The 23,616-nt window shown below is 56.3% G+C and overlaps 1 protein-coding gene and 1 long non-coding RNA gene across 2 annotated transcripts; one reads left to right on the top strand and one right to left on the bottom strand.

The window, feature by feature from the left end:
• Positions 1-1,788: 1,788 nt before the first annotated feature.
• OAF (out at first homolog) lies at positions 1,789-18,473 on the bottom strand. The gene is made up of 4 exons (XM_072822368.1): positions 18,251-18,473; positions 5,156-5,290; positions 4,182-4,362; positions 1,789-2,838 (listed from the first exon to the last, which is right to left on the bottom strand). Exons 1-4 carry the CDS (start codon positions 18,464-18,466, stop codon positions 2,573-2,575), a joined length of 798 nt encoding a protein of 265 aa, XP_072678469.1. The 5' UTR covers positions 18,467-18,473; the 3' UTR covers positions 1,789-2,572.
• Positions 18,474-19,072: 599 nt separating this feature from the next.
• LOC140625222 (uncharacterized) lies at positions 19,073-21,761 on the top strand. Its single transcript, XR_012024596.1, has 2 exons — positions 19,073-19,860; positions 21,580-21,761. It is a non-coding gene; the product is annotated as an uncharacterized lncRNA (long non-coding RNA).
• The last annotated feature ends 1,855 nt before the right edge of the window (positions 21,762-23,616 follow it).

Genomic DNA, 23,616 nt, shown 5'->3' with positions numbered 1-23,616 from the left:
GTCACATCATTTTATTGGTGAGCCACATCCATAAAATGTCACAGGATTGCTACAATGAGCAGAGAGCTAATTGATACGAAGGCACTTTGTAAACTCTAAAGCGCCAGAGGAAATGAGCATTCATTGTAGGCGCGTTACCCGACCCCCCACCCCGAGGGTTTGCACAGGTGCACAAAGGACTCGAGGAAAGTAAAGCCTTATCTGGAGGTTTCTCAAACAGCTGACCCTGGACATCCGTGAGCTGAGCTCCCACGTGATTCTGACCCTCACCAGAGGAGTGACTGTAGTGGTGGCACCTGACAGAGGGAGTGGGGAGGTACGGAGGGTTGCTTGGAATGAGGGGAAGTATGGGCTTTGCCTGACCGTAGTGTTGACCCGAAGTCTCAGGGAATCTTAATTCTCCTGCCCATGCCCTAAGACCGAGTAAGGAGGGACCCCAGGCAGGGTAGTCTGTAGTGACAGGGTCCAGAAGCCCCCTCACTGCAGGGGACAGGCAGGCTTGGGGTTGCTAGTCATTCGTAAGGAAGATTAGAGAAGCAGTCTTCATTTTTTTAAAAACAGCCTTATTTTTGGCTATTTGAAAGTGAGTAGAAAAGGTATATGACCCGGGAACCCCACCCCCAGCAAATAAGGCACATATATGGGGTGGGAGGTGCCTTCTCCAAGTAATCTCCCCCACTCGCGCCCCAACCCAGAGCAGGACTGAGGCCTGGGATTCCACGGCAGGGGAAGCAGGAAAGGGCCGGGGAGGAACACCTCCCTCCCTGGCTCCCCAGCACAGCTGAAGCTGGTCCTTGCAAAGAGGCATATCGTCCCTGTAAAGGATGTCTCCCCACCCATTCCAAGCAAGCCTGGCTCCCATCACATCCCTCTGGCCTGTAGAGCTTCAAGGAGGAGCAGCAGCCTGTTCTGAGGAGCAAAGTTGGGGGCGGGGCGGGGGGGGGTGGTGCTGTCCTGAAACCTGTTGCCCTTTCTTAGGCTGATGAGGAAGGAGCTGCCTCTCCTGTCTCCTCCTTCCTACGGAGTAGGGGGGACCCCTGGGGCTTTCCCACCCCCCCGGAGCACCCCTGTCTCCTCCCCTTTGCCCTATGCAGACCATCCCTCAGCTTCAACTGGTGTCCCACCTGGCCCAGGAGACCTCTCCCGAGAAATTCGGCCTCCACACCCCTCCTTCCCTGGAAGCCCTCCAGCACCCATCTTGGCACCTCCTCTTACAGCCTCTTTATACCAGAAGGTACTTTTGATGCGAAGGGGCCTTCAGGAGGTCTAGCGTAAGCCGTCTCAGGTCTATGGCTGAGGAGGTGTCTGCCCTTTTTGCTAACGCGAAGATACTAATAACGGCGACTGCAGCGAGCGCTCACTATGTGCTGGGTGCTTCATACGTATGAAGCTACGCAAGGCCATTTCAGGGCTAAGAGAGCCGAGACACAGAGAGGTAAAGGAACGCGGCCCAAGACTGCACAGCAAAGCCGCAGCAGCAAGGCGAGGATTTGAACCCTGGAGGTCTGGTTCTGGAGTTTCTTATTTCTTGCCTTCACTTATCTTCCGCTACTACTGTCCGGCTTGCTCATCTGTGCACGTCTCCTCTTAAGCGCAGTAGTTTTAACTTATCCTTCCCTAATATGCACCCCCAGTCCCCACGCGGCCTGCCGCACAACGGGTGAGCACCCCGCAGGTGCTTCAGGAGGGGTCCCAAGCCCGGTCGCCGGTAAACGGGACACTTCTCCTGACACCAGGTGGCAGCATTGGCCAAGAGTTCGCTCAGAACTCTGAGTCGCGAGCTGTCAGTCAAATAAAAATTTAAAATTTTATTTCTGGTACAAATGATAAATACTTTGCATTAAAAATCTGGAATTCAAGTTTTCCTCATACTCTATGCTTCCTCGCTGCCCCCAGAACCTTTACAAAAATATTTCCGTTGATTGGGGGGAAACGCGGGCGCCTGGTCTCCCCGCAGAGTCTGGGTCTGGGGAAAGGCACGTGTGGTTTGTGTGGGGGCTGGGAGGTCCTCACCTGTCCCGCCCTTGGGGGCCGGGAGGACAGGAATGCATTGTGATCTGGTGCAGGGGCCCTGGCAGTGATCCCCGACAGCCCCCTCTCCGGGGCAGGGATCCCCTCATTGTTGGGCATTTGATGGTGCAGAGGGGCCAGCTCCTTCCAGATGGGCGAGTGGGGGTGTGTGTGTGGGGAGGGCGGTGTCACAGGCACCGACACCGACTAAACCTTTTAGCATCTAAACCTTCAGAGTTAAATAGAATCACGGGCCATCACATTTTGGTTGCTTGAGAGAGAACACTTCGGGGGAGATTAAGGGGAGGCGGGGCGAGTCTGGAGAACCCCCCTCCCTGTCCCCAAGGGAGGCACAGGGTGGGAGTGGGGGCTGCCTTCATGAGTTAACCCTTGCCCTGCCACACCCCTTTTCACAGTCTTGCACGATGGGGCCAGAGGCTCCGGGGTCAAGGGAGAAGGGAAGTAAGGCCTCAGTTGGGGGGCTGCCCCCCACCAGTGGCTGGGGGAAGAGCGGTGGGCCCAGAGCAGCTACCTCAGAGACCACCCCCTTCGCCCAGCCCAGCTAGGGGTCCTCATCCCAGAGGCACAGCTGCCGCTGGGGCACGTAGAAGTCAAAACTGTAGTTCTTCTGGCAGCTACGGATGCCGCACTTGTAGGGGGTGGGTCGGTCGCGGCTGTGGCAGTACTTGAGCATGCAGGGGTACCAGGCCAGGCTCAGGCCGTAGCGGCACACGCAGGGCCTTCCGCCGTCTGCCACCTGCCCGCAGCGCGGCAGCAGCATCTGCTCGGAGGCCTCGGGCAGAGGCTCAAACACGGAGCTGTCCACACCTGGGGAGACAGGCAAGGGTCAGCAGAGGGAAAAGAGGGAGCCCCCTGCCCCCACATGGCCTCTTGGGGTATCCCGTCGACCCAAGGAGCTAAGTATTATCATTCCTGTTCTATTAGATGAGGCACCCGGCCTGGAGAGGTTTAATGATCTCACTGAGGTCACAGAGTTAGGAGTGGGGTGAGAACGGAACTCAGGGCTGTCTGACTTCAGTCTCCACTCGGCCGCGCTCAGCCCGATGTTTAAAAACATTGTTACACTAGAATGCAATGGAATAGAGACGAGGCGAGAATGAGTAGAAGATCAAGGAGAGGGCAGCCGGGGTGGCTCAGCGGTTTAGTGCCGCCTTCAGCCCAGGGTGTGATCCTGGAGACCCGGGATCGAGTCCCACGTCGGGCTCCCCGCAGGGAGCCTGCTGCTCCCTCTGCCTGTGTCTCTGCCTCTCTCTCATTCTGTGTGTCTTTCATGAATAAATAAAATCTTTTTTAAAAAAATCAAGGAGAGCTTCTTCGAGGAAGGGGTATCTGAGGAGGGCTGACACGGACATGCCAGGCGGTCAGCATGGCCAGCGCACACACAGGGTTGCTTGAGGGACGTGGCAGGAATCTGGCCCCTGGCTCGGCTCTGTGGCCACGGGTAGGACCGGCCTCTGGGGGGTGCAGCCGACCGGGGAGGGCTGTGTACAGAGGGCAGGACCACAGCTCTGTTGGGCACTTCAAAATCCGGCGGGGCCCTGGGAGGGGCAGACACTTCTCTAGTGCTCAGTGGGCTGGGCAGAAAGACCAGGAACCCGGACTTGGCACTGTGACATCTCCTTGTGCCCTCTGCATGGAGGACCTGAGGGCAGTCCTGGGAAGGGTGTCAGGAGGTGTGCCGGCAGTAAAGCCACCTCGGCAGAAAGGCAGGGAGCTCACAAAGATGAGGGGGGTGGCCCTCAAGGATCTTGGGGGAGAGATGTTGCCACTGGGGAGGGCATGGAAGGAAGGAGAGGAGCTGACTTCTCAGGCGGGGGTGGGGGGACAGCACAGGTGGGCAGGTAGGAATGGGTCTTTGGGCGCCACCTGGATCCTGCTACCTGGGCCTCCCTCCCATGATCTGTGTTGTCACTAAGGGAAGGAACGAGACAGGCGCTGCCCAGGTATCTCCCTCCACGGGGCCTAGCACGTCACAGTTGTGTGTGTCCCTACCTGGAAGGGGTCGCTTTCACCTGGCTGACTCCTCTCACTGAAAAGCCACACAGGCACCCCTTCTTCCAGGAAGGTTTAGGGGGCCCTCCTCTGAACTCCCGCACCTCATTACTCTATCACAGGTGATGTGATGCCACAGTGGGCAGCACCCGGCTGACCTTGCTCCAGCCAGAACCGGACGTCCTCCTGGCGGGTGTAGATGGTATCTGCGGCCTCGGCGCACACATTGCGGAGGTGGGGGCTCAGCAGGCCCCCCTGGCTGAAGTTGACGGCGACGTCCATGTGCAGGTGCTCCAGGCCCCGCACCTCCTCGGCCTGCCGCACTGCCCGTGGATTCTTCTGTGTGGAGAAGAGCCATTCCCACCTGGCCTCAGAAGGCTCCCTGCCCATTCCTTGCCTGATGGCTGAGTTTCAAACTGAGGCTGGTTGCCTTCAGAGCCTTGGGGCAGGCTGGCAGTCAAGGGCGCCTAGCGTCCCCTCTAGCTGATGGAGAAACAAATGCTCAGGGCACAGCCAGGCCTTTCCAACTGGCCACTGGTTGACACCTGGGGCTGATACATAATACTGGTAGTGGCCGGGGGTGGCGTTGGTGGGCAGCCAGAAGGGGAAGGGCCTAGAGCAGACCCTACTGGAGAGGTTAGGGAACTCAGATGAGGCTGGGGAGAGGCCCAAGGTCCAGGAAGGAATGGGGCACGGGCCAACAGGCTGAAGCGTCTGCACACTACACGCATCAGCTCATTTAATTCTCAGTGGAACTCATTTCCCAGTAAGAAAACAGAAGCTTTGCAGGCGAAGTTGCTCGTGCAATGTCACCTGGATAAGGAGTGGTGGCTGAAGGCAGATCTGAAGCCCCCAGCCTCCACCATACAGGGGGAGGAGCTGAGATTAGGGGACTGTGCAGATTAGCGATCTGGGATTAGAGAGTTAGGTTTGGCCTGGGGCAAAATCAAGGGGATTGGGACTGTAGGGTGAGAGTGGGGTAGGTAGCAGGGATGAGGACCAGGGTGGCTCAGGTGCTGGGTGGGAGACTGAGGATGGGGGGTGGGGTCCAGGCTTGGGGTCACGATGGCTGCAGGGAATGGGGGCTCCAGGGCAGGAGCTGGGCCAGGGCAGGCCCGAGGCGGGCACTCACCTGTCGAAGCTTAGCCATGGCCTCACTGGGGATGATCTCATTGTGGTGCAGCCGGGTGACAAAGCAGAGTGCCTGGAACTGACTCTGCCCCTTCTCCAGCTCCCCCAGGATCAGGGCTCGGAAAATCTTCACATCCTGATGGGAAGGGGCAGGAGGACAGGGATGGGCTGGGGTGGGTGCAGCTCGCTCCCAGCCCACCCGGGGCTCATCTCAGGCCTTGCACAGGACACCTGCCTGGGCCCTGCCCTGCAATGGACATTTCCCTCCTGCTGATCTAGGACTTTTTTATCTTTTCCATTTAAACCTGTAACTTAAAAGAAAGAACACACCCCAGATGTTCCAAAGCCTCCTGGAAAATTCACATAGTGAACCACTAAAAAGCTTTTCAAAACAGAGCTGTATTTAAAAGCACAGAACTTCACCTTAAAGGAAACAGCACCCTTTTTTGGTGCCTGGTTCATTCATAGCTGATGCTGCCCCGCGGTGGCACCCCTGTGTCACCCAGGTTGGGGGAGGTCACCACCTCGATAACTACCTAAACCAGGGCATAATAGGGGAGGGGCTGAACTTTTTACTAGTATAGATTCCAGAGTTTCTCTCACAGATATTCTTACTTGGTAGGTTTGGGGGAAAGCCCAGAAATTGGTGCTTTCCAAAATGCCCCAGGGCTTCCCATCATCCGGACTCCTGGCATGGGCACAGGATGGGGTTAAGGGCAGACACGGCACAAGCTGGCCACAGTTGTTGCCATTCTGGCCCAAGGAAGCTGGGACGGCTCACCCTTCTCTTCCCTTCCCATCTCCACTTCCCCTTTCCCCATGGGATTACTAATGGCATTGCTAGCAGGCCAATGGCTCCTTCCCATTACTCATTCATTGCATGAATGGAAGTCAGCAGAGGGCAAAGGGAGAGGGGGCACCTGCAAGGCAGGATGGGGTCCCCCTCCCAATCTGGCTGCTGGCACCCTGTGCCCTGACCCACCTGTACCCAAGGTACCCCCTTGCTCTCAACCAACTCTGTGCCTTGGCCAACTGCTCCCAGGGAGAAGTTATTAGCAGGGCCTGGTCAGAAGTGGTCTAAATCTGTCAAGACCACCGTCCCCCTGCACCCCTCCTGCCAGGGAGGAAGCTGGACCATAATGAGCATCTCCGTCTAGAACCCTAGTGGGGGTTGGCACCGAGCATATACAGCCCTGCATAGCTATTCATCTCTCAAAGTATGTGCCCTGGCTTCACCCACTAAGAGCACCGAGAGTACAAGTGCTCTGAAACAGGGCCTGAGGGTCCCCACTTGGGCCCCTGTATGGGCAGCGAGGGGAAGGTGTGCCCCATCTCCGCCACGCATTAGCCAGTTCCCAGGCCTATCTTCCAGCTTCTGGAAGTCTCACTTGTAAGATGGGGACCCTAAGGCATTTAGCGGGTTGGGTTGTGGTGAAAACTGAGCGAGTGTGGAGGACCCAGAAAAAATGCCCACCCCGAGTCAGTGCTCAGTAGGTGCTAGAGCTGTGGCCCATCTCCTCCCTGGAGGTGATGGGAGCCAGTGAGTGTTGCCACCCCATAAATTCCCACCCACTTGTGAGGTCCCTTGCCTCTACAGGGAAGCTTCTCCTGCTTCCTTTTACTACAGATGATCTCTAGGACAAGGAGGTGTGGGCATATATGGGAAGATTTTTCCATCAATAGTGCAGAAAGGGAGACCGAGGCCCAGCTGGTGAGGATGGCCCGGGAGAGGTTTTTGTTGATGCCAGACTCACGGGGAAGGTGAATCAGAGCTCAGCTTAACCCTAGCTTCCTCTCAACAGGAAATCCGTTCTTGGGCCACGAGGCTGGAATCTCCTTGCCCTGCCAGCCTGGGCCACCTGATTTTCCATTCCCTTGGGTCGGCCAAGGGAAGACTGCCTGGAGGCTGGTCCACTAGCGTATTTTCTACTTGGGGCTCACTTCCTGCCAGGTGAGACCCGATACCAGACTTCCCCTCCTAGGGCTTGAGTCAGCCTGGTGTCCCTGGCTGGACCCCAAGGCAGAGTCCAACATCCACCTCCCGGGTGTCTTCAGCAAGGACTCTGAAAGAACCTTAGCTGGAATATTCACAGCACCTTTTCCAAAGCCACAGCCACGTCCCATACCTGTGGTCTGATGGCTGCAGAGTGGTGTTTTTGCTCAGGAATATCACCTGCCCGTCATTAAGAGATAGCATTTGAACTCTTGGACCAGAGTGGAGTCAAAAAAACCCCCAAAATACCTGTTCTGAATTTTCCTCCTGACTCTATTATATTAAACAAAACATTGGCAACAACAGCAGAATGATACCAAAATGGGAATCTGGGGGCAAAGAGAGGGAATGAGGATCTCTCGTTGAGATAGAAGGTTTCCTCGTGGAGGGGCAGAGATTCATTGAAGTTTGTAACTGGAAGGGACAAGTCATTGTTATTATGAGTCAAAAAGGATGTATTGTCCTATTTAAAATCTTTACAACAACAGGAGGTGGGGAGGATGATTATTACTTAGTTTGGAATGGGTTACTTGCTCAAGGTCATGGGACTAGGAGGAAATGTGGCTGGAATTTTAACCCGGGGCAGTCTGACTCCAAAGCCAGGGCTGTGTCAACCAGGAAGCATCACTGCCTCCCAAATGTACTTGATGCCTCGCTCCAGAAACCGAGGACCAGAGAGGCAGGGTGGTCTGCCCTTGGCCACACTGCTGCCAAGTGGCAGAGCAAGGATCAGAACTCAGTTCTGTTTTCCAGCCATGCCTGAAGTCTTGCGTAGACCTGCCCTAGCAGTGTGGCAGTTCCCGCTCACGGTTCTGCGTGACTAGTAAGAACGAGCGTCTGACACGGACAGGAGGGGCAACACAAGGCAGGCCACCCTTCTAACCCTCCTGCCTGCCTGCCCAGAACCTCTATAGATCCTATTTCTCCAGAGAAACCGTATTCTACTCACTGATCCCTGGGAGGGAGTGGGCACCCCTAGCTTCTGGATCTACTTGGCTCCATCATCCTGACCAGTATCCCTCTTCCCTTCTACCCTCCACACCTGAGACTCATTGGGAAGGTTCCAGGGGCCCCCTCCCTCCAGCACAGAGGAAAGGGCAGGGGGAGAGGTCGTCCCACTTCAGCAAACATCTGGCCAGATGCGAGGCCCAGGCCAAATGGAAGCTCAGCTCCCAAGCTCCCTCCTCGCCCAAGTGCTCTGGGATGATTCAGCCGGATGTGGCCTAATGCCGCAGATGGCACAGCTGGAGAAGATGTCAAAGTGCTGGAGGCAGGTTCTGCAGGTCTAGGACTCAGGCTAGGACTCCCAGGATGGAAGTTTCTATAAGGCTCCTTCTTGCATGAGCTCCCGGGAACCTCCAGCCTATCAGGAGCAGGCCACCAGGAAGACACAGAGGATTACGGTACCAGGGCTGGCACCTGGGCCACATACAGGGTGTGGCACCTGCGCCACGGAGATCGTGAGCCCCGGCTGAAGTCCTTTGTGGTTTTAAGTAAAGAGCAGGAGTAGACAGGTTGTAGGACAGCACGGTAGTTCTGAGCAACAGCTCTGGAGCCCGTGCTACCTCCATTCAAATCCCGGCTTTGCTGATACTAGCCATGTCACCTCAGGGGAATTCACCTCCCTGCACCTTAATTTCCACATCTGTTAAAGGAGTTAAACTAACAATACCTACACCTCCAGGGATTATCATGAGGAAAAAATGAGCGAAAGGTCTCAGAACATAGTGGGCTGAACTCTTTGTCTATTATTGTTGCAATCTCTGGCCTCGCTCCAGCTGTGACCTATTCTAGACCTGCAGAAGCAAGAGCAAAGATTGTTCTCCTAACGATGTACCTAAGGCCCAGTGAGGCCAGGGGACTCCTCTGGGGCCTGGCTTGCAGGGAGTCAACAAATTGGTGGGAAAGGCTTCACAGGCACCAGGCTGGGTGGGGGAAATGGCTGAGACCAAGGCCCTGGCCCCTGTCTTCAAGGGGCTCATGGAGAGGCTGACCTCCAACAACCAGAGCCAGTGCCCCACAGAAGGCCTAGGGTTGAGGTGTGTGGTAAAGGCTATGGGGCAAAGGGTAGATGAAGGGGCATTTGCTGTCCCCTTAAGGGTGGGACTGGAGGCCAGGAGGGAGGGGAGACTTCTCCAGAGTGTGGGACATTTCAGTGGTCCTTGACGATCAAAGGAAGAGGAATGCTCTCTAGTAGAGAGACAGGAATTTCCAGAAGACAATGAAACGTGAGGCTCTCATCACACCCCCACCCAATCTAGCCCTCCATATTGTCACTGATCTGCCTAATGCCATTCAAAAGTTCCTTTTTCCCTCGCCATCAGGTGTACCCTCCAGAGGCTCCCATCCACCTCCGCTGACAGCTTGTCCTGTATTCCCTGAGCATTGAGCTGAGGAGCTCACAGTTTCCAGAATAGGCGCAGTGAGGCTTTGTGCCTTTCCGTGAGCTGATTCCTCTCCTGGAATGCCCTGTCCCCATCTGCCTACCATCTCTCAGGACTCAGTGCCCATGCATCCCCTCCTCTGGCCTGTCTTCCCAATGCTGCCCTCACTGCCCTAGAGCCAGGGGTAGATCTTACTGGGGGCCTGGATGACTTGTAGACTCAGGCGGCCCCAACTCCTAACCTCTACAGCACAAATCCCATTGTGTTTGCATCTCTCTCTCTCTCTCTCTCTTGCCTTAGCTTCCAGACTCAGCTCCTTGAGGCTGGGAAAGTAGCTCATTTGCAGTGCCTCCCCACCCCCTTGAGCACAGCAGGTGCTCAGTGAGTGCCTGGTAATGAGGAAACGAAGGAAGGACTGCACAGACAAGAGCGTGGTTTTCTCAGGGTGGGGTGTGGGAGGGCAGAGTGGTCCAAGGAAGAGGCTGGTAAGAGGGCAGGGCAGCGGGTCTGAGAGTCCAGCCGAGGAGCCTGAGCTCATCTAGCAGATCACTGGAAGTTCTGAGCTGGATCTGAAACTTGCCTTGCACCGGTTCAGTGTGCACGTGATTTAAATGCCTTGAGCGAGGACCCCATCCTCATGTGGCATCTTCTGCCCAAGTAACAAGTCATCCAGGCCCCCAGTAAGATCTACCCCTGGCTCTAGGGCAGAGACTAGACCTTAGTGATGCAGTGACCTCAGGGTCTGGCATGGAGCTCAACAATAAGCTCAACATTTATTAGCTGAGTGAATGCACGCATGCCCAGGGGCCTCTATCGACTCCCTCACCTCCAACCAGGAGACTGGTAGTCCTACAACTGCTATTTCGGCTTTTAGAAGGTCTAGGGGATCATTTAGTTCATGATCCAGTGAGGTTCCAGCTGGGGACATGCCCTTCACAAGTCATGCGGCTGCAGAGCCAGGACCAGAAGCCCGGGGGTCTCCTGACTCACCATCCAGTGATGGTTAGGTTCCTCCGAGCCCCCTGCCAGCCCCCGTCCAGATACTGTCCCTCTCTGTGTCCACTCCTCACCCTGCTATACTCCCGGGATCTGCCGCATCTCACGGAGAGAAGGCTACGCTGGCCGGGCCCTGCTGGGGCTCCGGGTGGACACCCAAGGAGCTGCTCTGGGAAGAGCAGGGGCCCAGCCCTGCGCCCTGGAATGGCAGCCTTCCTGGGGAGAGGCCCCAGGGGAAGCAGCCCTGCAGACAGAGCCCATGGGAGCTCAGCGGGGATGCCGTGGACCTGCCACGCTGCCCCCCACTGCCCACTTCCAGCCTCAACAAGCTTCTCTTTTGCTGCAGCCGCTGTTGGGGTTTTACGTGGCAGCCCAGTGGAATCTGAGCGGAAACACACGGAGGCCCACCTGCTTCCCCCCATGCTCGGGCCACGTCTGTAATCTTCCACGCACACTTGCTGCTTCTCAAACGGTCTCTTTCGCACACAGCTGCTCCTGTCTCTCCCCGGCCCCCAGGGATGCTCACGTGAGCACGCTGCCTCCCTCAGTGTCCCCCCCGGAGCCTCCACGTCGCCCCTCTCTGTGAGTCACTGCCAGGGCTCTCACACACCCCCTCGGCCACGCGGAACAAGGTCCTCATGCTGCGGTCACCCTCGGTCCCCTTCTCCAGAGAGCCCGCCTGGGGAGGGGGGCAGCGCCCCGCCATGGGGAGCCGGGGACCAAGGGGCCTGGGTGGGGGCCGCCCTGTCCCTCACTGCACTCCCCTACTCTCCTGCACCCCAGGCCGGGGGCCTTCTCTCTGGGGTCCTGCGAGGCACCAAGTCCCCCAGGCTGCTTGCTCTGGGACAGCCGCACCGTCCGGGGACTGTGCCCCGTCATCTGTCTCCTTCCCCTCGCAGCACAGCGCAGGGTTCCGAGGCCGGGCTGAGCCAATCTAAATATTTACCCCTCTGCTCCTGGCTGGAGCTGCTTCGTGGCTGGACAAGGAGCCGGTTTCATGGGGCCGGGGAGGTGAGGAGAGGCAGCCAGGGACCAGCACCTCCCTAACCCCGTGCACGGTGGCCACTCTGCAGGAACAGTGTCCCGGAGCAGGAACAGGGGTCAGGGGAGCCAACCCAGAGCCAGGCCAAGCCCATTCCCAGGCCGGCACCCCGGGACTTCGGCTGACCCCACTACGGGCCGGGCCGCCTGTACGCCCTCGGGGCGAGTCCTCGACAAAAGCTTCTTGTTAAGGGGCATGAGCAGTGGCCCCCCTGCCCTCCCCCAGCCCCCCTGAGCCCCCAGTTCTCTATCAGCCGAATCCCAAAGGTCACCACTGTTCCAACTGCCCCAGGGAACAATGTGAGGCTTTGTGTGGATCAACTGCGCCCCACTGTCCCGCTGACTCAGGGCTCCTAAGATGGGGCTCCGTGCTTCTCTCTCACCCAGATTCCCAGCCCCACCGCCTCCCTCGCTCCCTGCCCTTCAGCGGAATGCGCAGTGGCAGCCGCTTAAACACTTGCCAACTTCGGGGGTGGGAGCTCCTAATGATGCTCTGGCCCCTACCGCTTCCCAGCGAGGAAGGGGGGCTGGGGTGGGGTGACCTGCTGGCACTGCTACTCCACTCCCCAGGGTCTACACTGGCCTCTGCTTGTGACAGCAATTCCCTCCTCGCCAGCCTGGGAGCTGTGTCTGAGAGGGTGAGTGGCTTGTCAGGTCGCACGCCTGGTACAGGGCAGACAAATGTACACGGTGGGTGCTCAGGAGTCTCTGTGAGATCTCTCACACACAGTCCCTGCACCCCGACGTGCCCCGAGGAACAGTCTCAGGCACTAAGCAGCCAAGGGGTCAATCCTCCTATCCACTGAGGGTCATGGGCCTGGAGGGGAAGGGATCCAGCCCAAGTCTCTACAGAGGAGGGTTTATTCCTCTGCACTAAGGTTTTCTGTCAACCTCTGCCTCCCCTCCCCCTGCCACCTCAATTCAGGTTTCTCCAGCCTTCTGGAAGGAGCCTACTTATGTTACAACACATACAATCAATCACAATATAATAGAAGGATCCCTGGGCCCTAATCCTGGATCATCAGCTACTTCATCTTGTCAAAGTCACTTCATAGCTCTAAGCCTCAGTATGCACGTCTGCAAAATGGGGGCAACGGGTGCCCGGTGATGTAGTAGTGAGGATCAGATGCGACAGTGCATGAAAGCAACCGACGGCGTGTGACTTGAGTGACCACTCAGGGTGTGGGATCCAGGGACGTGCACTTATCATCACGAGGCTGCACCCTGTCTTCCTGCGAACAGGAATCTGTCCTGTGTTTTTCTACAACCGCTACCACCACGACTTCTCTGTAGCTTGGCAGCCCAGTAGGGAAGAGCCCCGCTCTGCCTCTCCCCATCTTATTTCTAGCAGGCCACTCCGCCCTTGGTCCAGGTGGCAGTCTTCACAGCCTGATCCAGGATCTCTCGTGAGGATTCGCCAATGGACAATGGTGTTCGGGGGGGGTGGGAGTGGGGGGATGCTTGCCAAGCTCCAGGGAGCATGTCTGAACCTTCCAGCAGGGCTGCCAATCCCTGATCCACGGAGGAATTCCTCAAATGTGGCAGAGGGACTGCTTTTAGATCCAAGGGCCCCACGGACACAAGCCAGGTCATTCCATCTGGTGACTTCTCACAAACTCCTATGAGAAAATGCTCCAGACTCCAGAAATGTCTGGGCGTCTCCTGAAAGCATCTCTGCTGCCCTCTGTTCCTCAGGAAAACAACCCATCCGTCACACGCTTGTGTTCCAAACTGCTACATTTCAGAGACCTCACATAGACCGGGTAGGGGGAGCCGGGTATCTAAAAGCTTCTCCTGTCTGACCTCTGTGTGATGTGACATCCTGTTATAATAAACAGCCTCTGGCCCCAGCGCGGTCATTTACACATTCCACATCTTCCAGACCGCCTCTGACAGCATGCAGCTTCCCACGCTGCTCCCCCAGCCCAACCATGAGCCCCCAAGGCAGGGACTCTGGCGCTCTCTGGACTGTTCCCTCCTCTGACTCCCACTCACCCACCGGGGCTCAGGCCAGGGCCCAGAAGGCTCACATTTCCACTCCTCCTGGGTCCTTCAGAATGACCTTGGGCTGACCCACGCCACCATATGGCTCCCCTTATATTGGCTCCAAGCCCAAGGATCCCTCCTGCCACACTTCTGGAGTGTGTGGTTCCTCCCTCCCTCCCTCCCTCCCTCCCATTGGACCCGCCACCCCGAAACAGTTGCGCATGACTTTCTCCTATCTATCAGCTGCACCCTAGCCATCCGGTCAGCACCAAACCACACCGCTGGAACATGACTCATCCCCTCCCCCAGCTTTTGGACATTCAGACTAGGGCCAAAGGGGAAAGAGAACTTGGACTTGGATGGAGACACCAGCTTGGGGGAAGGGAGAGCATGGGAGCTGACCAACAAAGAGCCAGGTTAGAACCTGGGGGTGGTGGCGAGCCCAGTATTAGATATGCCCAGTGAGTGTGCACATAAGGGTATAATTACACACACGGGATTTGGATTATAAAGGAGGGTATTGCCTCTTGGGTGTGTGTTATGAATTACAGTTTGTGTACTGAGGGCATGTGGAATTAGACCGAACGCGCCTATCCACTGCTTCACACACCTTAGGGTTATTGTGGGCAGAGTGACAGGTTGCAAAGAGGTGAGTGTGGGCTCTACATTCTTTTAACAGCCTAACCTGGGCCCACCTCCCAGTCCCCTCCTTGCCCTTCCCCTGGAGCAGCCAGGCCAGTGGTTCCCAAACTTGCTGCCCCTTGGAATCCCTGGGCCCTCTTTAAAAATATCATAGCACACAGAGATTGGATTTCAATGCTCTAGAGTGCAGCTTAGGCATCGGGAGTTTCCAAAGCTACCCAAGTGATTCTAATGGGCATCCAAGTTTGGGAGCCACTGAGCCAAGGCACTTCTTTTAAAGTCCCAGCTCCATCTATCTGATGGTCAGAGGCCTTTGGGCAGGGTGTGACACGACGGCCATTTGATAGCTCCAAGCTACCTGTGGCATTTATAATCCTTGCGTGGGCTCCAGGCTATGTGTCCGACAGCGAGACACTGAACACTCTCTCCCTGCCTCAATGCCTAGGTTGCTAGGTCCAGCGTGGCAGTGTGGGGAGAGCCAGACAGTGCTAGAATGCTGCCTCTTGGAGGAGGCAAACAGAGAGGTGGGGGTGCTGGAGGTGGACATAGAGTGGGCCAGACTGAGGGCTGGGAGGCCTCCAGCACAGGGGCACTCTCTGCAGCCCTGCATATCCTGGCAGGACTAGAATGACAGCTCTGTGTTCAGAGGGGCTGGCCAGCAGCTATGGAGTGCGACAGTTAATTTTATGTGTCAATCTGACCGGGTGAAGGGATGTCCAGATAGCTGGTAAAACATTATTGCTGGGTGTATCCGTGAGGATGTTTCCAGAAGAGATGAACATTTCAATTGGCAGAATGAGCAAAGAAGATGGCCCTCACCAGTGTGAGTGGCAACGTCCAGTCTGGTGAGGGTGTGAATAGAACAAAAAGCAGAGGAAGGGCAAATGTTCCTTCTCTGTCTGAGCTGGGACCTCCACCTTCGGTCCTCAGACGCTGGTACACCTGGCTCTCAGGCCTTTGGACTCAGACTGGAAACACACTGCCAGCTTTCCTGGGCCGCTGGCTCGCAAATGGCAGGCAGATCGTAGGACTTCAGAGCCTCCAAAATCATGTGAGCCAATCTTTTTGCAACAAACTTCCTTCTATATATCTTGCTCTATGTCCTATTGTTTTGTTTCTCTGGAGAGCTCTAATAGATGGTGCTTCAAGGAGGAGGTTATGATGAGGGGCTCAAGGTACCTCTAGGCTCAGTGCTGACTCCCGAAGGATGACTCTGGGTCCGTCCTTCAACATCTCTGAGTCCAAGCGTGAGGACCCACGCTGAAATGTGATGTGGGCAAGGATTATGAAAGCTAGCGGCCTTCTATTTCTTAAGCACTTAGCACAGCAGCCAACACATACTGGGTATTTCAGACATATTACCTGTTTAGTTTTCTTGATAGCCATGGGATTGGTGCCATCATCACCACCCATTTTACAGAAGAAGAAATGAAGGCCTGCAAGGATCAAGTACCTTGCCCAGGTTAAACCAGGTCTGTCTCATTTCAGCCTGGACTGTCGAGGAAGGCAAGGAAAGGGCAACCGTCACCATTCCTAAGTGGACTAGGGATTTTTCCCAAGGCACCCCAAATGTGTTTGGTACACAAAAGAAACACAATGCCCAAGATTTTTTCCCACAGGAAAAATCATTACTTCCAGATAGAACCTTGTGCAAATCTGCCAAAGACCATGGGGCACGAGGCCTTGGAAACTAAGTGGGCCACAGGAGAGGTGAGCCACCCCAGAAGGATCTGCGTACAAAAGCTGCTCTGGCCAATGCAGACGATGGCCTGGGGCAGGGGTGAAGGCTATTCTGCTCCGCCCCGGGCTAGCTGAGCAACCAGAGCTGGAGAGACCCGAGGGTGGCTTCCCTTTCTGCACCTTCCACCCCCGACTCCTGCCCTTGCTGGTGCAATTGGAGATGCCAGGGCGGGTGTGAAATGCCAGCTTCTGGGTCAGAGGCTAACCTGAAAAGCAGACTTTGGAAACCTGGGTGGAGGTTTAAACACACTGCAGGGATTAAAATGAGGCTCCAAAGGAGTTCTCTACCTGGGCCGCCAGCCCCCTAACTATAGCCCCGGTCTATCACCCCACTGCCACCTGGGCTCTCTCGTCTCCTTGTCTGCATGGGTAGAGCCATAAAATAGTTCATGCTGCCGCCAGGGCCTATAGAAGCCCAGCCGGACGCGTTGTGTCCTAGCCACAGGCTCTGCTGCTGAGGTCCCGGGTATGGGGAAGCCCTTCTCCAGGGTTCCAGTTCCATAGGACAACGGGCAGCGGACAGGAAAGTAGGAGACTCCTGGCCGGCCAGAGGCTCAGTGTCAAGGACAAAGGGCTTCGATGGAAGGTTAGAGGCAAGGATTAGACCACTGCCTCCTGAGGGATCCAGCCACTATTGGGATTTCCCAGGAAAAGAACACATATGGAATTCAGGTGTGGGGAGGCTGGAGGTGTTCAGGCGCTGTCAGCTTCGCTCTCTCCACACACAAACTCACCTGTCTCCCTGCCGGAGTGCAAGAACCTAGCTTGGGCCTGCCGAGTAAGGAAGGGCCGTGAAGGCTTCCCACCTGTGACCACCCCACACTCCACACTCCCTGGAACACCTGTGTCCCAAGTGGGTGATAACTCGGTAGTCTGGGGGTAGATCAGCAGTCAAGCCTTACCCCCACTGTCCACTGGACTCCCCACCACCACCACCCCAGCTTTCTGGCCTGTGCCATGGCAGCTTTTCTGGGTCCCTAGCTGACTCCCCAGATTCCGCACCCTGTCCTCTTAAGCTCACACTCTCTAAGAGGCAGGAGGGAGGGGGTGGCTTGGGCAAGGCTCTACAGCCCTGAGCTTCTCCAGCTGTCCAGTTATCTAACTGTCCCCACCTCTCCAGGCCCCCAGAGACAGGGCCTGTTTTTAGCAGACAAGGGGCTGGTGTGTGTGTGTGTGTGTGTGTGTGTGTGTGTGTGTGTATCAGGAGATTCCCCTCGAGTACCTACACCTCACCCACCCTCTTTCCTTCCAGAAATCTTGCTGCTGGGTCACTGTTAGTCACTCGCTGTCCTTCCAGGCTCATTTGCTAATAATCCCCCAGCTCCTCCGCTTCCCCCCTCATCACTGTACCCCCCTCCCTGCCCCAACCCCAAAGACCTTGGGGGCCAGGCCCACCTTCTAGTCCCTCAAGGTTCCTTCTGGTTTCTTACACACACACTGAATAGAGGCTGGTTTCTGCCCCCTTCCTGCAGTCTGGGCCAAAACATGGAGTTTGGCCAGCTGTCCTGCCAGGCAGGGTAAGGAGTGGCAGCTCTCCCAGAGTGCGGGGACTTCACGCGGGGCCTCTGCCCAGGTCCCCCCGCCCCCCTTCTGCAAGCTTTCCAGCCTTCCAGACCAAAGAGAAGAGGTAGCTTCTGCTAGGCTCAGGAGGGACAAGGGACAATCAGCTCCTACACCCCCTCCCACCCCCACCTTGCTTCCCCCCACAGTCTCCAGCCTAGGAAAGCGAAAGGGAGACCTGGTTTACAGTCTCTGAGATGTCAGGGCTGAGAGGCCAGGAGCCACCTCACTGACTTGAACAGAGGTGGAAAAGGAGGCTCCGAGAAGGAGAGGGGCCTGACCCGGGGGGCCCCGGATGGCTAGCCCAGGACTTTCTCCTCTAGAGCAAAGGGCAATGACCCCTAGAAGGGAGTCCACGGTTCTGCAGGAGAGTCAGCAGCTGGAGGGCCCTGGGAGAGCTGCGGGGCAAGTGGGCAAGAGGCGGGTCAGGAAGCGGGAAGGGGTCAGGGAGCGGGAAGGGCGGGGGTGAAAGGCTGGAGGGGCTGCAGCGGGGGTGTGTGTGTGTGTGTGTGTGTGTGTGTGTGTGTGTGTGCGTGCAGGGGGTGCATTCCTGGGGCAGAGCGCAGGGCGGGGCAGGGGCTGGGGCTGGGGAGCCTGTCCAGAGGTGCGGGCAGGAGCCGACGACGAGGTGACCCTGGCTCAGTCGCGTGCCTGTCCTGGCGCGCCTTCCCGCTGCGGGCCTCCGCGGTGCGGCCTCGGGGACCCCGGGGCGCGCGGGCTCCCAGGGCCCGGCGGGCGAGCCAGGCTGCCTCACCTTCTTGAAGTCGGCGGTGAAGGAGACCAGGGTGCCGTCGGGCTTGCGCAGCTCGAGGCCGATGCTGTCGGCGTCGCTGTCGGCCTGCAGGCTCTCGTCGGTGACCTGGCCGTCGGGCAGCCGCACGCGGACCCGCAGCTCGGCCGGCGCGCCCGGCCCCGCGCCCACCAGCAGCGGCGCGAGCAGCAGCAGCAGCAGCCGCGGCGGCGCGAGCATCCCCGGGGGCCCGGCCCGCCGCGAGCGCGCGGGGACCGGCGCGGCCCAAGTCGGCGCCAAGTGGCGGGCGGGCCCGGGGCGCGGGGCGGCGGCGCGGCGGGGGGGCTCGGGCGCGCGTGGGCTCCGCTCGGCCGCGCGCCCCCCGGCGGCTCCCAGGTGCTCGCGGCGCTCCCGGGGCCCCGCGCCCGCCGCGAGCCGCCGTTTGGCACTTTTCATTCAATCCCACCCCCCGTCACTTCCTTCGGAAAACAGAAACCACCGGGACCTGCCTTAAAGAGACCGCGCGCCTCCCGGCCCTTAAAGGGCTCGCGGCGGCGCCCCGTGCTCGGCGGCGGCGGCCCCGGGGCGGGCGCGGGGGACCGGGGACCCGGCACGGCCGCGCAGCAGCTCCGTGGGAGGACGGCCCTCTCCGTCCCCTCCCCGCCCGCCGCGCCCCGGGCGACCTGGCTGTGCCAGGAGCTGGGCCGTCCCGGCAAATCCCTTCCTCCCCGCAGGGGCGGGACGGGCGACTCCCCCCTTCCCCTGTCCTCCCCTCCCCTCCCCTCGCCTCCCCTCCCCTCCCCTCCCCTCCGCTCTGGCTGCTTCTTGTGCCACGTGGACGAAATGATCCCGCTTGGTGTTCTAGGGGTTTTGTGTGCTCTTTACGCTTCTCTGACACAGCGGATTTCCAAAAAGTTTGCTGCAGGATCAGGATCAGACCTCGCCTCGCCGTTAGCCGTCTGACGGCCCGAGGCCTGGAGAGATGAGCTGCGGTCCTTGCCCTGCTTTGAGGTCCCTCCGGCGACACAGCTTGCCGACTCGGCCACCTCTGTCTCGCCCACGTTCTGCGAGCCCCGCGGCAGCCTTTCTCTTCAGGGCAGTCCCCCTCGCTCGCCTCATTCGGCGCCTGCCCTGCGGCCTGTCCGCCTCCCGAGACCCCCTACTCGCCCTCCCAGTAAAAGGCTGAGCAAATCCGGGGCAATTCCAGCAAATTCGGGACACTGGCTCCTGACCCACTGGGCTGTCTCCCACTAGTCCGGAGGAAATAGGACTGCCCTGCCCGGCACCCCAACAATGACCTGGCGGGAGGGCAGGGGGATCTGGATTCCTACTTCCTCTGATTAGCTGTGGGCTTTGGGAACATTTTTAAAATTCTTTGGGCCTAAGCGTTCCCCTGTGTATAGTGGGAGTTGCTGAGACCTAAGATGTCCTGCCAATTCCATGGAAGAGAAAGCCCCAGGGAGGTCCTCAGAACCTATTGTTCTGTGATGTCCATGTCACTTCTGTTGCTTCTAGGTCCCCTGTCCCTTCTGAGATCTCGATCCTAGATGGGGACACTCCTCTGCTCTGCGGCCTCCTTCCCTTTGCAGTTCACCCCAGCACAATGTTCTTATTAGCAGCAAAGATAACAGCAGGTACGCAGACAGCCAGGTACCGTTAGAGCAGCAGTCCCAGCCCCCGACCCTGTGAACCTGTGTCCTTGCTGCCCACCCAGGGCTCTTCCTACTGCACTCTGCTGCCTACATTTACAGGAAGAGTGACTCAGAAGGATTCAAGAGATCATCTAACTCAGTGTCTTCCAAATTTGCCTTCTCAAAAGAAACTTTGGGGCCCTTGTGAAAAAAACCAAACACCTGGGTCCCTAAATCTAGCCACACAGGCTCCCTGGGGAAAAGAACGGAGAATTTGCATTTTTAACAAAGGCTCAGGTGAGGCTTGATAAAAGGGATCTGACAGTTGGTACTTGACAGAGGGTTGAGCACAGGGGATCTAAAACAAACAACATCCTTCCTGGGGAACTAGCCCTGTCCCTATGGAGTTTATCTTCACATCGGGGAGATAAGGCCGGCTGTCAGAGAATAATGGATTAGCACAGAGACTGCTCTCCTAGGCCCTCCCACCTTGGGCTGGCAAAACTGAAGAAGAGAGAGATGCCCAGGGTCTCAAAACTGGCCTCCTGCCTGTTAGGCTACTCATCGCCTCGTAGCCTTTGAGTCGGGTCTTCTCATATGAGTCAATCCCCACAGTCATTAGAGCATCACCCACATTTCCTAACTTCCCCTGTTTCTGGGCCTGCCCCCCATCCATCACCAGCTCTGCCCCAAGCCATGTTCCCCACCCCCACCCCATGACAGCCCAGAAGTAAGCAGAAAAGCACTTGCGTGTCTGGCTTTTTTTTTTTTTTTTTTCCGGTCTCTGGGGCTGTCCTTACCTCTATTCAAATTCTGGGTTTGGAAACAAAGACGGAAGACCTCATCTCCCCTATCACCCCTTTGCCCTAATGAGCTTCCTCCTATAGTTGAACCATGGACCAAATTAGATTTTTCTTTTAAGATAAAGAATCTGAAGTTTCACTCCACCCTGTGAGCCCCCCGCCCCCCCATCTCCAGCCCTTTGGATTTTACCCAAACAACTCTTCAAGATCCAGAACAAAACTGGAGTTTCCCAGAAAAGGCTTTCTCAGCTGCTGACAGCTCTGCCCTGTGGTTCTCCCTCTGGCCTCTGGACTCCCACAATAACAATTATTATAGCACCTCCCATTGATTGTATCCTTACGATGTCCAAGTGCTGTGCCAAGCACTTTGCATGTATCATCTTAGTTAATTCTCATGGCAACTGTCCAAAATAGGTTCTATTCTTAACTTCTTTTTTACTGACTAGGAAACAGAGGCTTACAGAGGTTAAGTAATGTACCCAAGGTCACACGAGGAGGGAAGCCAGCAGGGACTCAAACACAGGTCTGACTGACCACAGAGCCCTTGCTTGTAACCACAACAGTATGTGCCTGCCAGGAGCCCATGCTTTCCACCAGCCCCCTTCAGGCACACATTCTGTGCTATCTTGTCCTATAATCTAACGGTTTCATGTGTGGTAGTCTTGTACCCCAGCCAGGCTGTCAGTTCGCTCAAACAGACTGGCCCCCGTGCTGGGAACACAGAGTGCAGTCCCTTAAACCAGCCAGGCATAGAAGCATCCATTCTTTGTAAATGTAAAGGCCCTCAGAGGAAGAGCTCTAACAAGCCTAATTACCCTGACTACGACCAAACAGCCCTCATTGTCGGAACATTCTTTATGTCTAATCTCAAGCCCTCTGCCCCACCATAAACCAATTTCCTTTCCTTTCTGATCTGCAGCCCTACGAGAGCAGTTGCGAGTAGTGTGGTTCAAAGCAAGGGCTTCGGGATCTCAATCCTGGAGCTTGGCCACTCCCGAGCTGTGTGATTCAGTGAGCCTGTTCCTCCATCTGTAAAATGGGCATATAGACACTTACCCCACTGGGTTGTTTTGAAAATTAAATGGAAGATTGTATACAAAACACTTTGCAATATGTTTGGCACAAAGTGACGGCCCAATAAATGGTGGCTGTTATTACTTAAAACTGTTTTTTCTCTCACATGGTATCAAATATTAAATCCCTGTGTGGCCTGCACATGACCCTCTCCTCCCTTGGCTCACCCTCCAGACACACATATACACATATACATTCAAGAACACCTTTTCTCTGTATTCTCTTTTTTTAAGGTCTTCCGGTTTTATATCACTCGGGACCTCTCAACCTGGGAGGTGGGCTGCCAGACATCGGGAGGCGTTTTCCCTTTGCTTTTTGGTCTTAGAGCGCCTCAATTTGGTGGGAAGAGAAATGCCATGTCGTCTCCCAATCTGTGATGGAGAAAACAGGTGCTGACAGGGTCCTGTAGAAGTTTGAAAGGGAAACTAAACCAATCACTGTATCCAGAGAGGAGAAGAATGTAATAAGGAGCTTGTCTTTGCAACAGTAGAAAGATTTGCCTTTCCGTTTCTGTCTGTGGCTGGCATTTGCCTTGGGTTCTCAGTTACTGGGCTGCTGCAGATAGGGCTGGCCACCTGCGAGTTGAGTCTGAAGAGGAACTGGGAATGTGGCGGGGTGCTTGCTCTACCTTGCCTCTCAAGGCCGCAAAGCGTGTCACTTCACTGCCCAAGCAGAAGTGCAAATTAGCTTTACAGCATCACGCAATTACTCAGTTACATAAATCTAAGGGTGTGGTGGGAAAGTGGACCGGAGAGGCAGCGGGCCAGGGTAGAGAATGGTAAGGAAAGAGGCCTGGGTGAGCAGCCATTCTCTCCAGGCAGAAAACCTGGCAGAGGAGAAGTTTAAAGGGAGTTAGGCTGAATCAGTGACTTTCAGGAAAGGAAAAGGAAGCTTGAATGATCAGAGCTGCAAGAGAAGGTGCATCTTACACCAATTCCAGGCCCACAACTCTAGAGCTCCTGAATATAACTGTCTTCTTCTCCATGCTAGTTCTTCCAGGAGGCCTTTCCTCCTTTACCTGGATGCTCACTGGTCCATCCATCCATCTATCCATCTATCCCTTCATCCATCCATCCATCCATCCATCCATTCATCCATCCATCCATCCATCCATCCATCCATCCATCCATCCATCCATCCGTTTGTCCATCCATCTATCCATCTATCCATCCAACCATCCATCCATCCATCCATCCATCCATCTATTCATCTATCCATTCATCCATCCATCCATCCATCCATCCATCCATCCATCCATCCAGTTGTCCATCCATTCATGTAGAGTCAGGACTACTGTGCTAGATGCTATGGTTACAGCAGTGGGATAAGGCAGATGCAGCAATTCCTTATCCTGGGATGGAGCTGACAGCTGCAAGGGGAATGGGCTTTAACAACATGTGTGAAAACAAATATTTAAGTTACAATTGTTGTAGCTGGTACTATGGAGAATTAGAGGGGATCTGAGCCTAGACCAGGAGGCCTGGGAAGGCAGTGATGTCTAGACTGACTTAAAGAGTGAATCAGGATGGGTCAGCAGGGATGAGGTTCCAGGCAGAGGGAACAGCTTGTGTATGGGACCTGAGTGTCATGGGCTCCCTGGAAACTTCGCCAAGTACCAGGAGTAATGAGGATGGAGAACAGCTCCGAGTAATACAGGAGAGTTTGGCAGAGGCCAGGTGATGCAGGCAGTGCCAGGATGTGGGCTTTGTTTTCCTAAGAGCAGTGGGCAGTCACTGTATTCTGTAAGACAGTGACATGATCAGATGTGCATTTTAAAAAGAGAGTTTGGAAGGGGATTGTAGTTGTCCAGATGAGTGATAACGGTGGCTTGCACAACAGTGGTGGCAGCAGGAATGGAAAGAAGATGTGTCAGACTTCAGCT

Source organism: Canis lupus, chromosome 3 (genome assembly GCF_048164855.1).
Source record: "Canis lupus baileyi chromosome 3, mCanLup2.hap1, whole genome shotgun sequence".
Lineage (NCBI taxonomy): Eukaryota > Metazoa > Chordata > Mammalia > Carnivora > Canidae > Canis > Canis lupus.
This window is presented reverse-complemented; position numbering and strand designations above follow the sequence as displayed.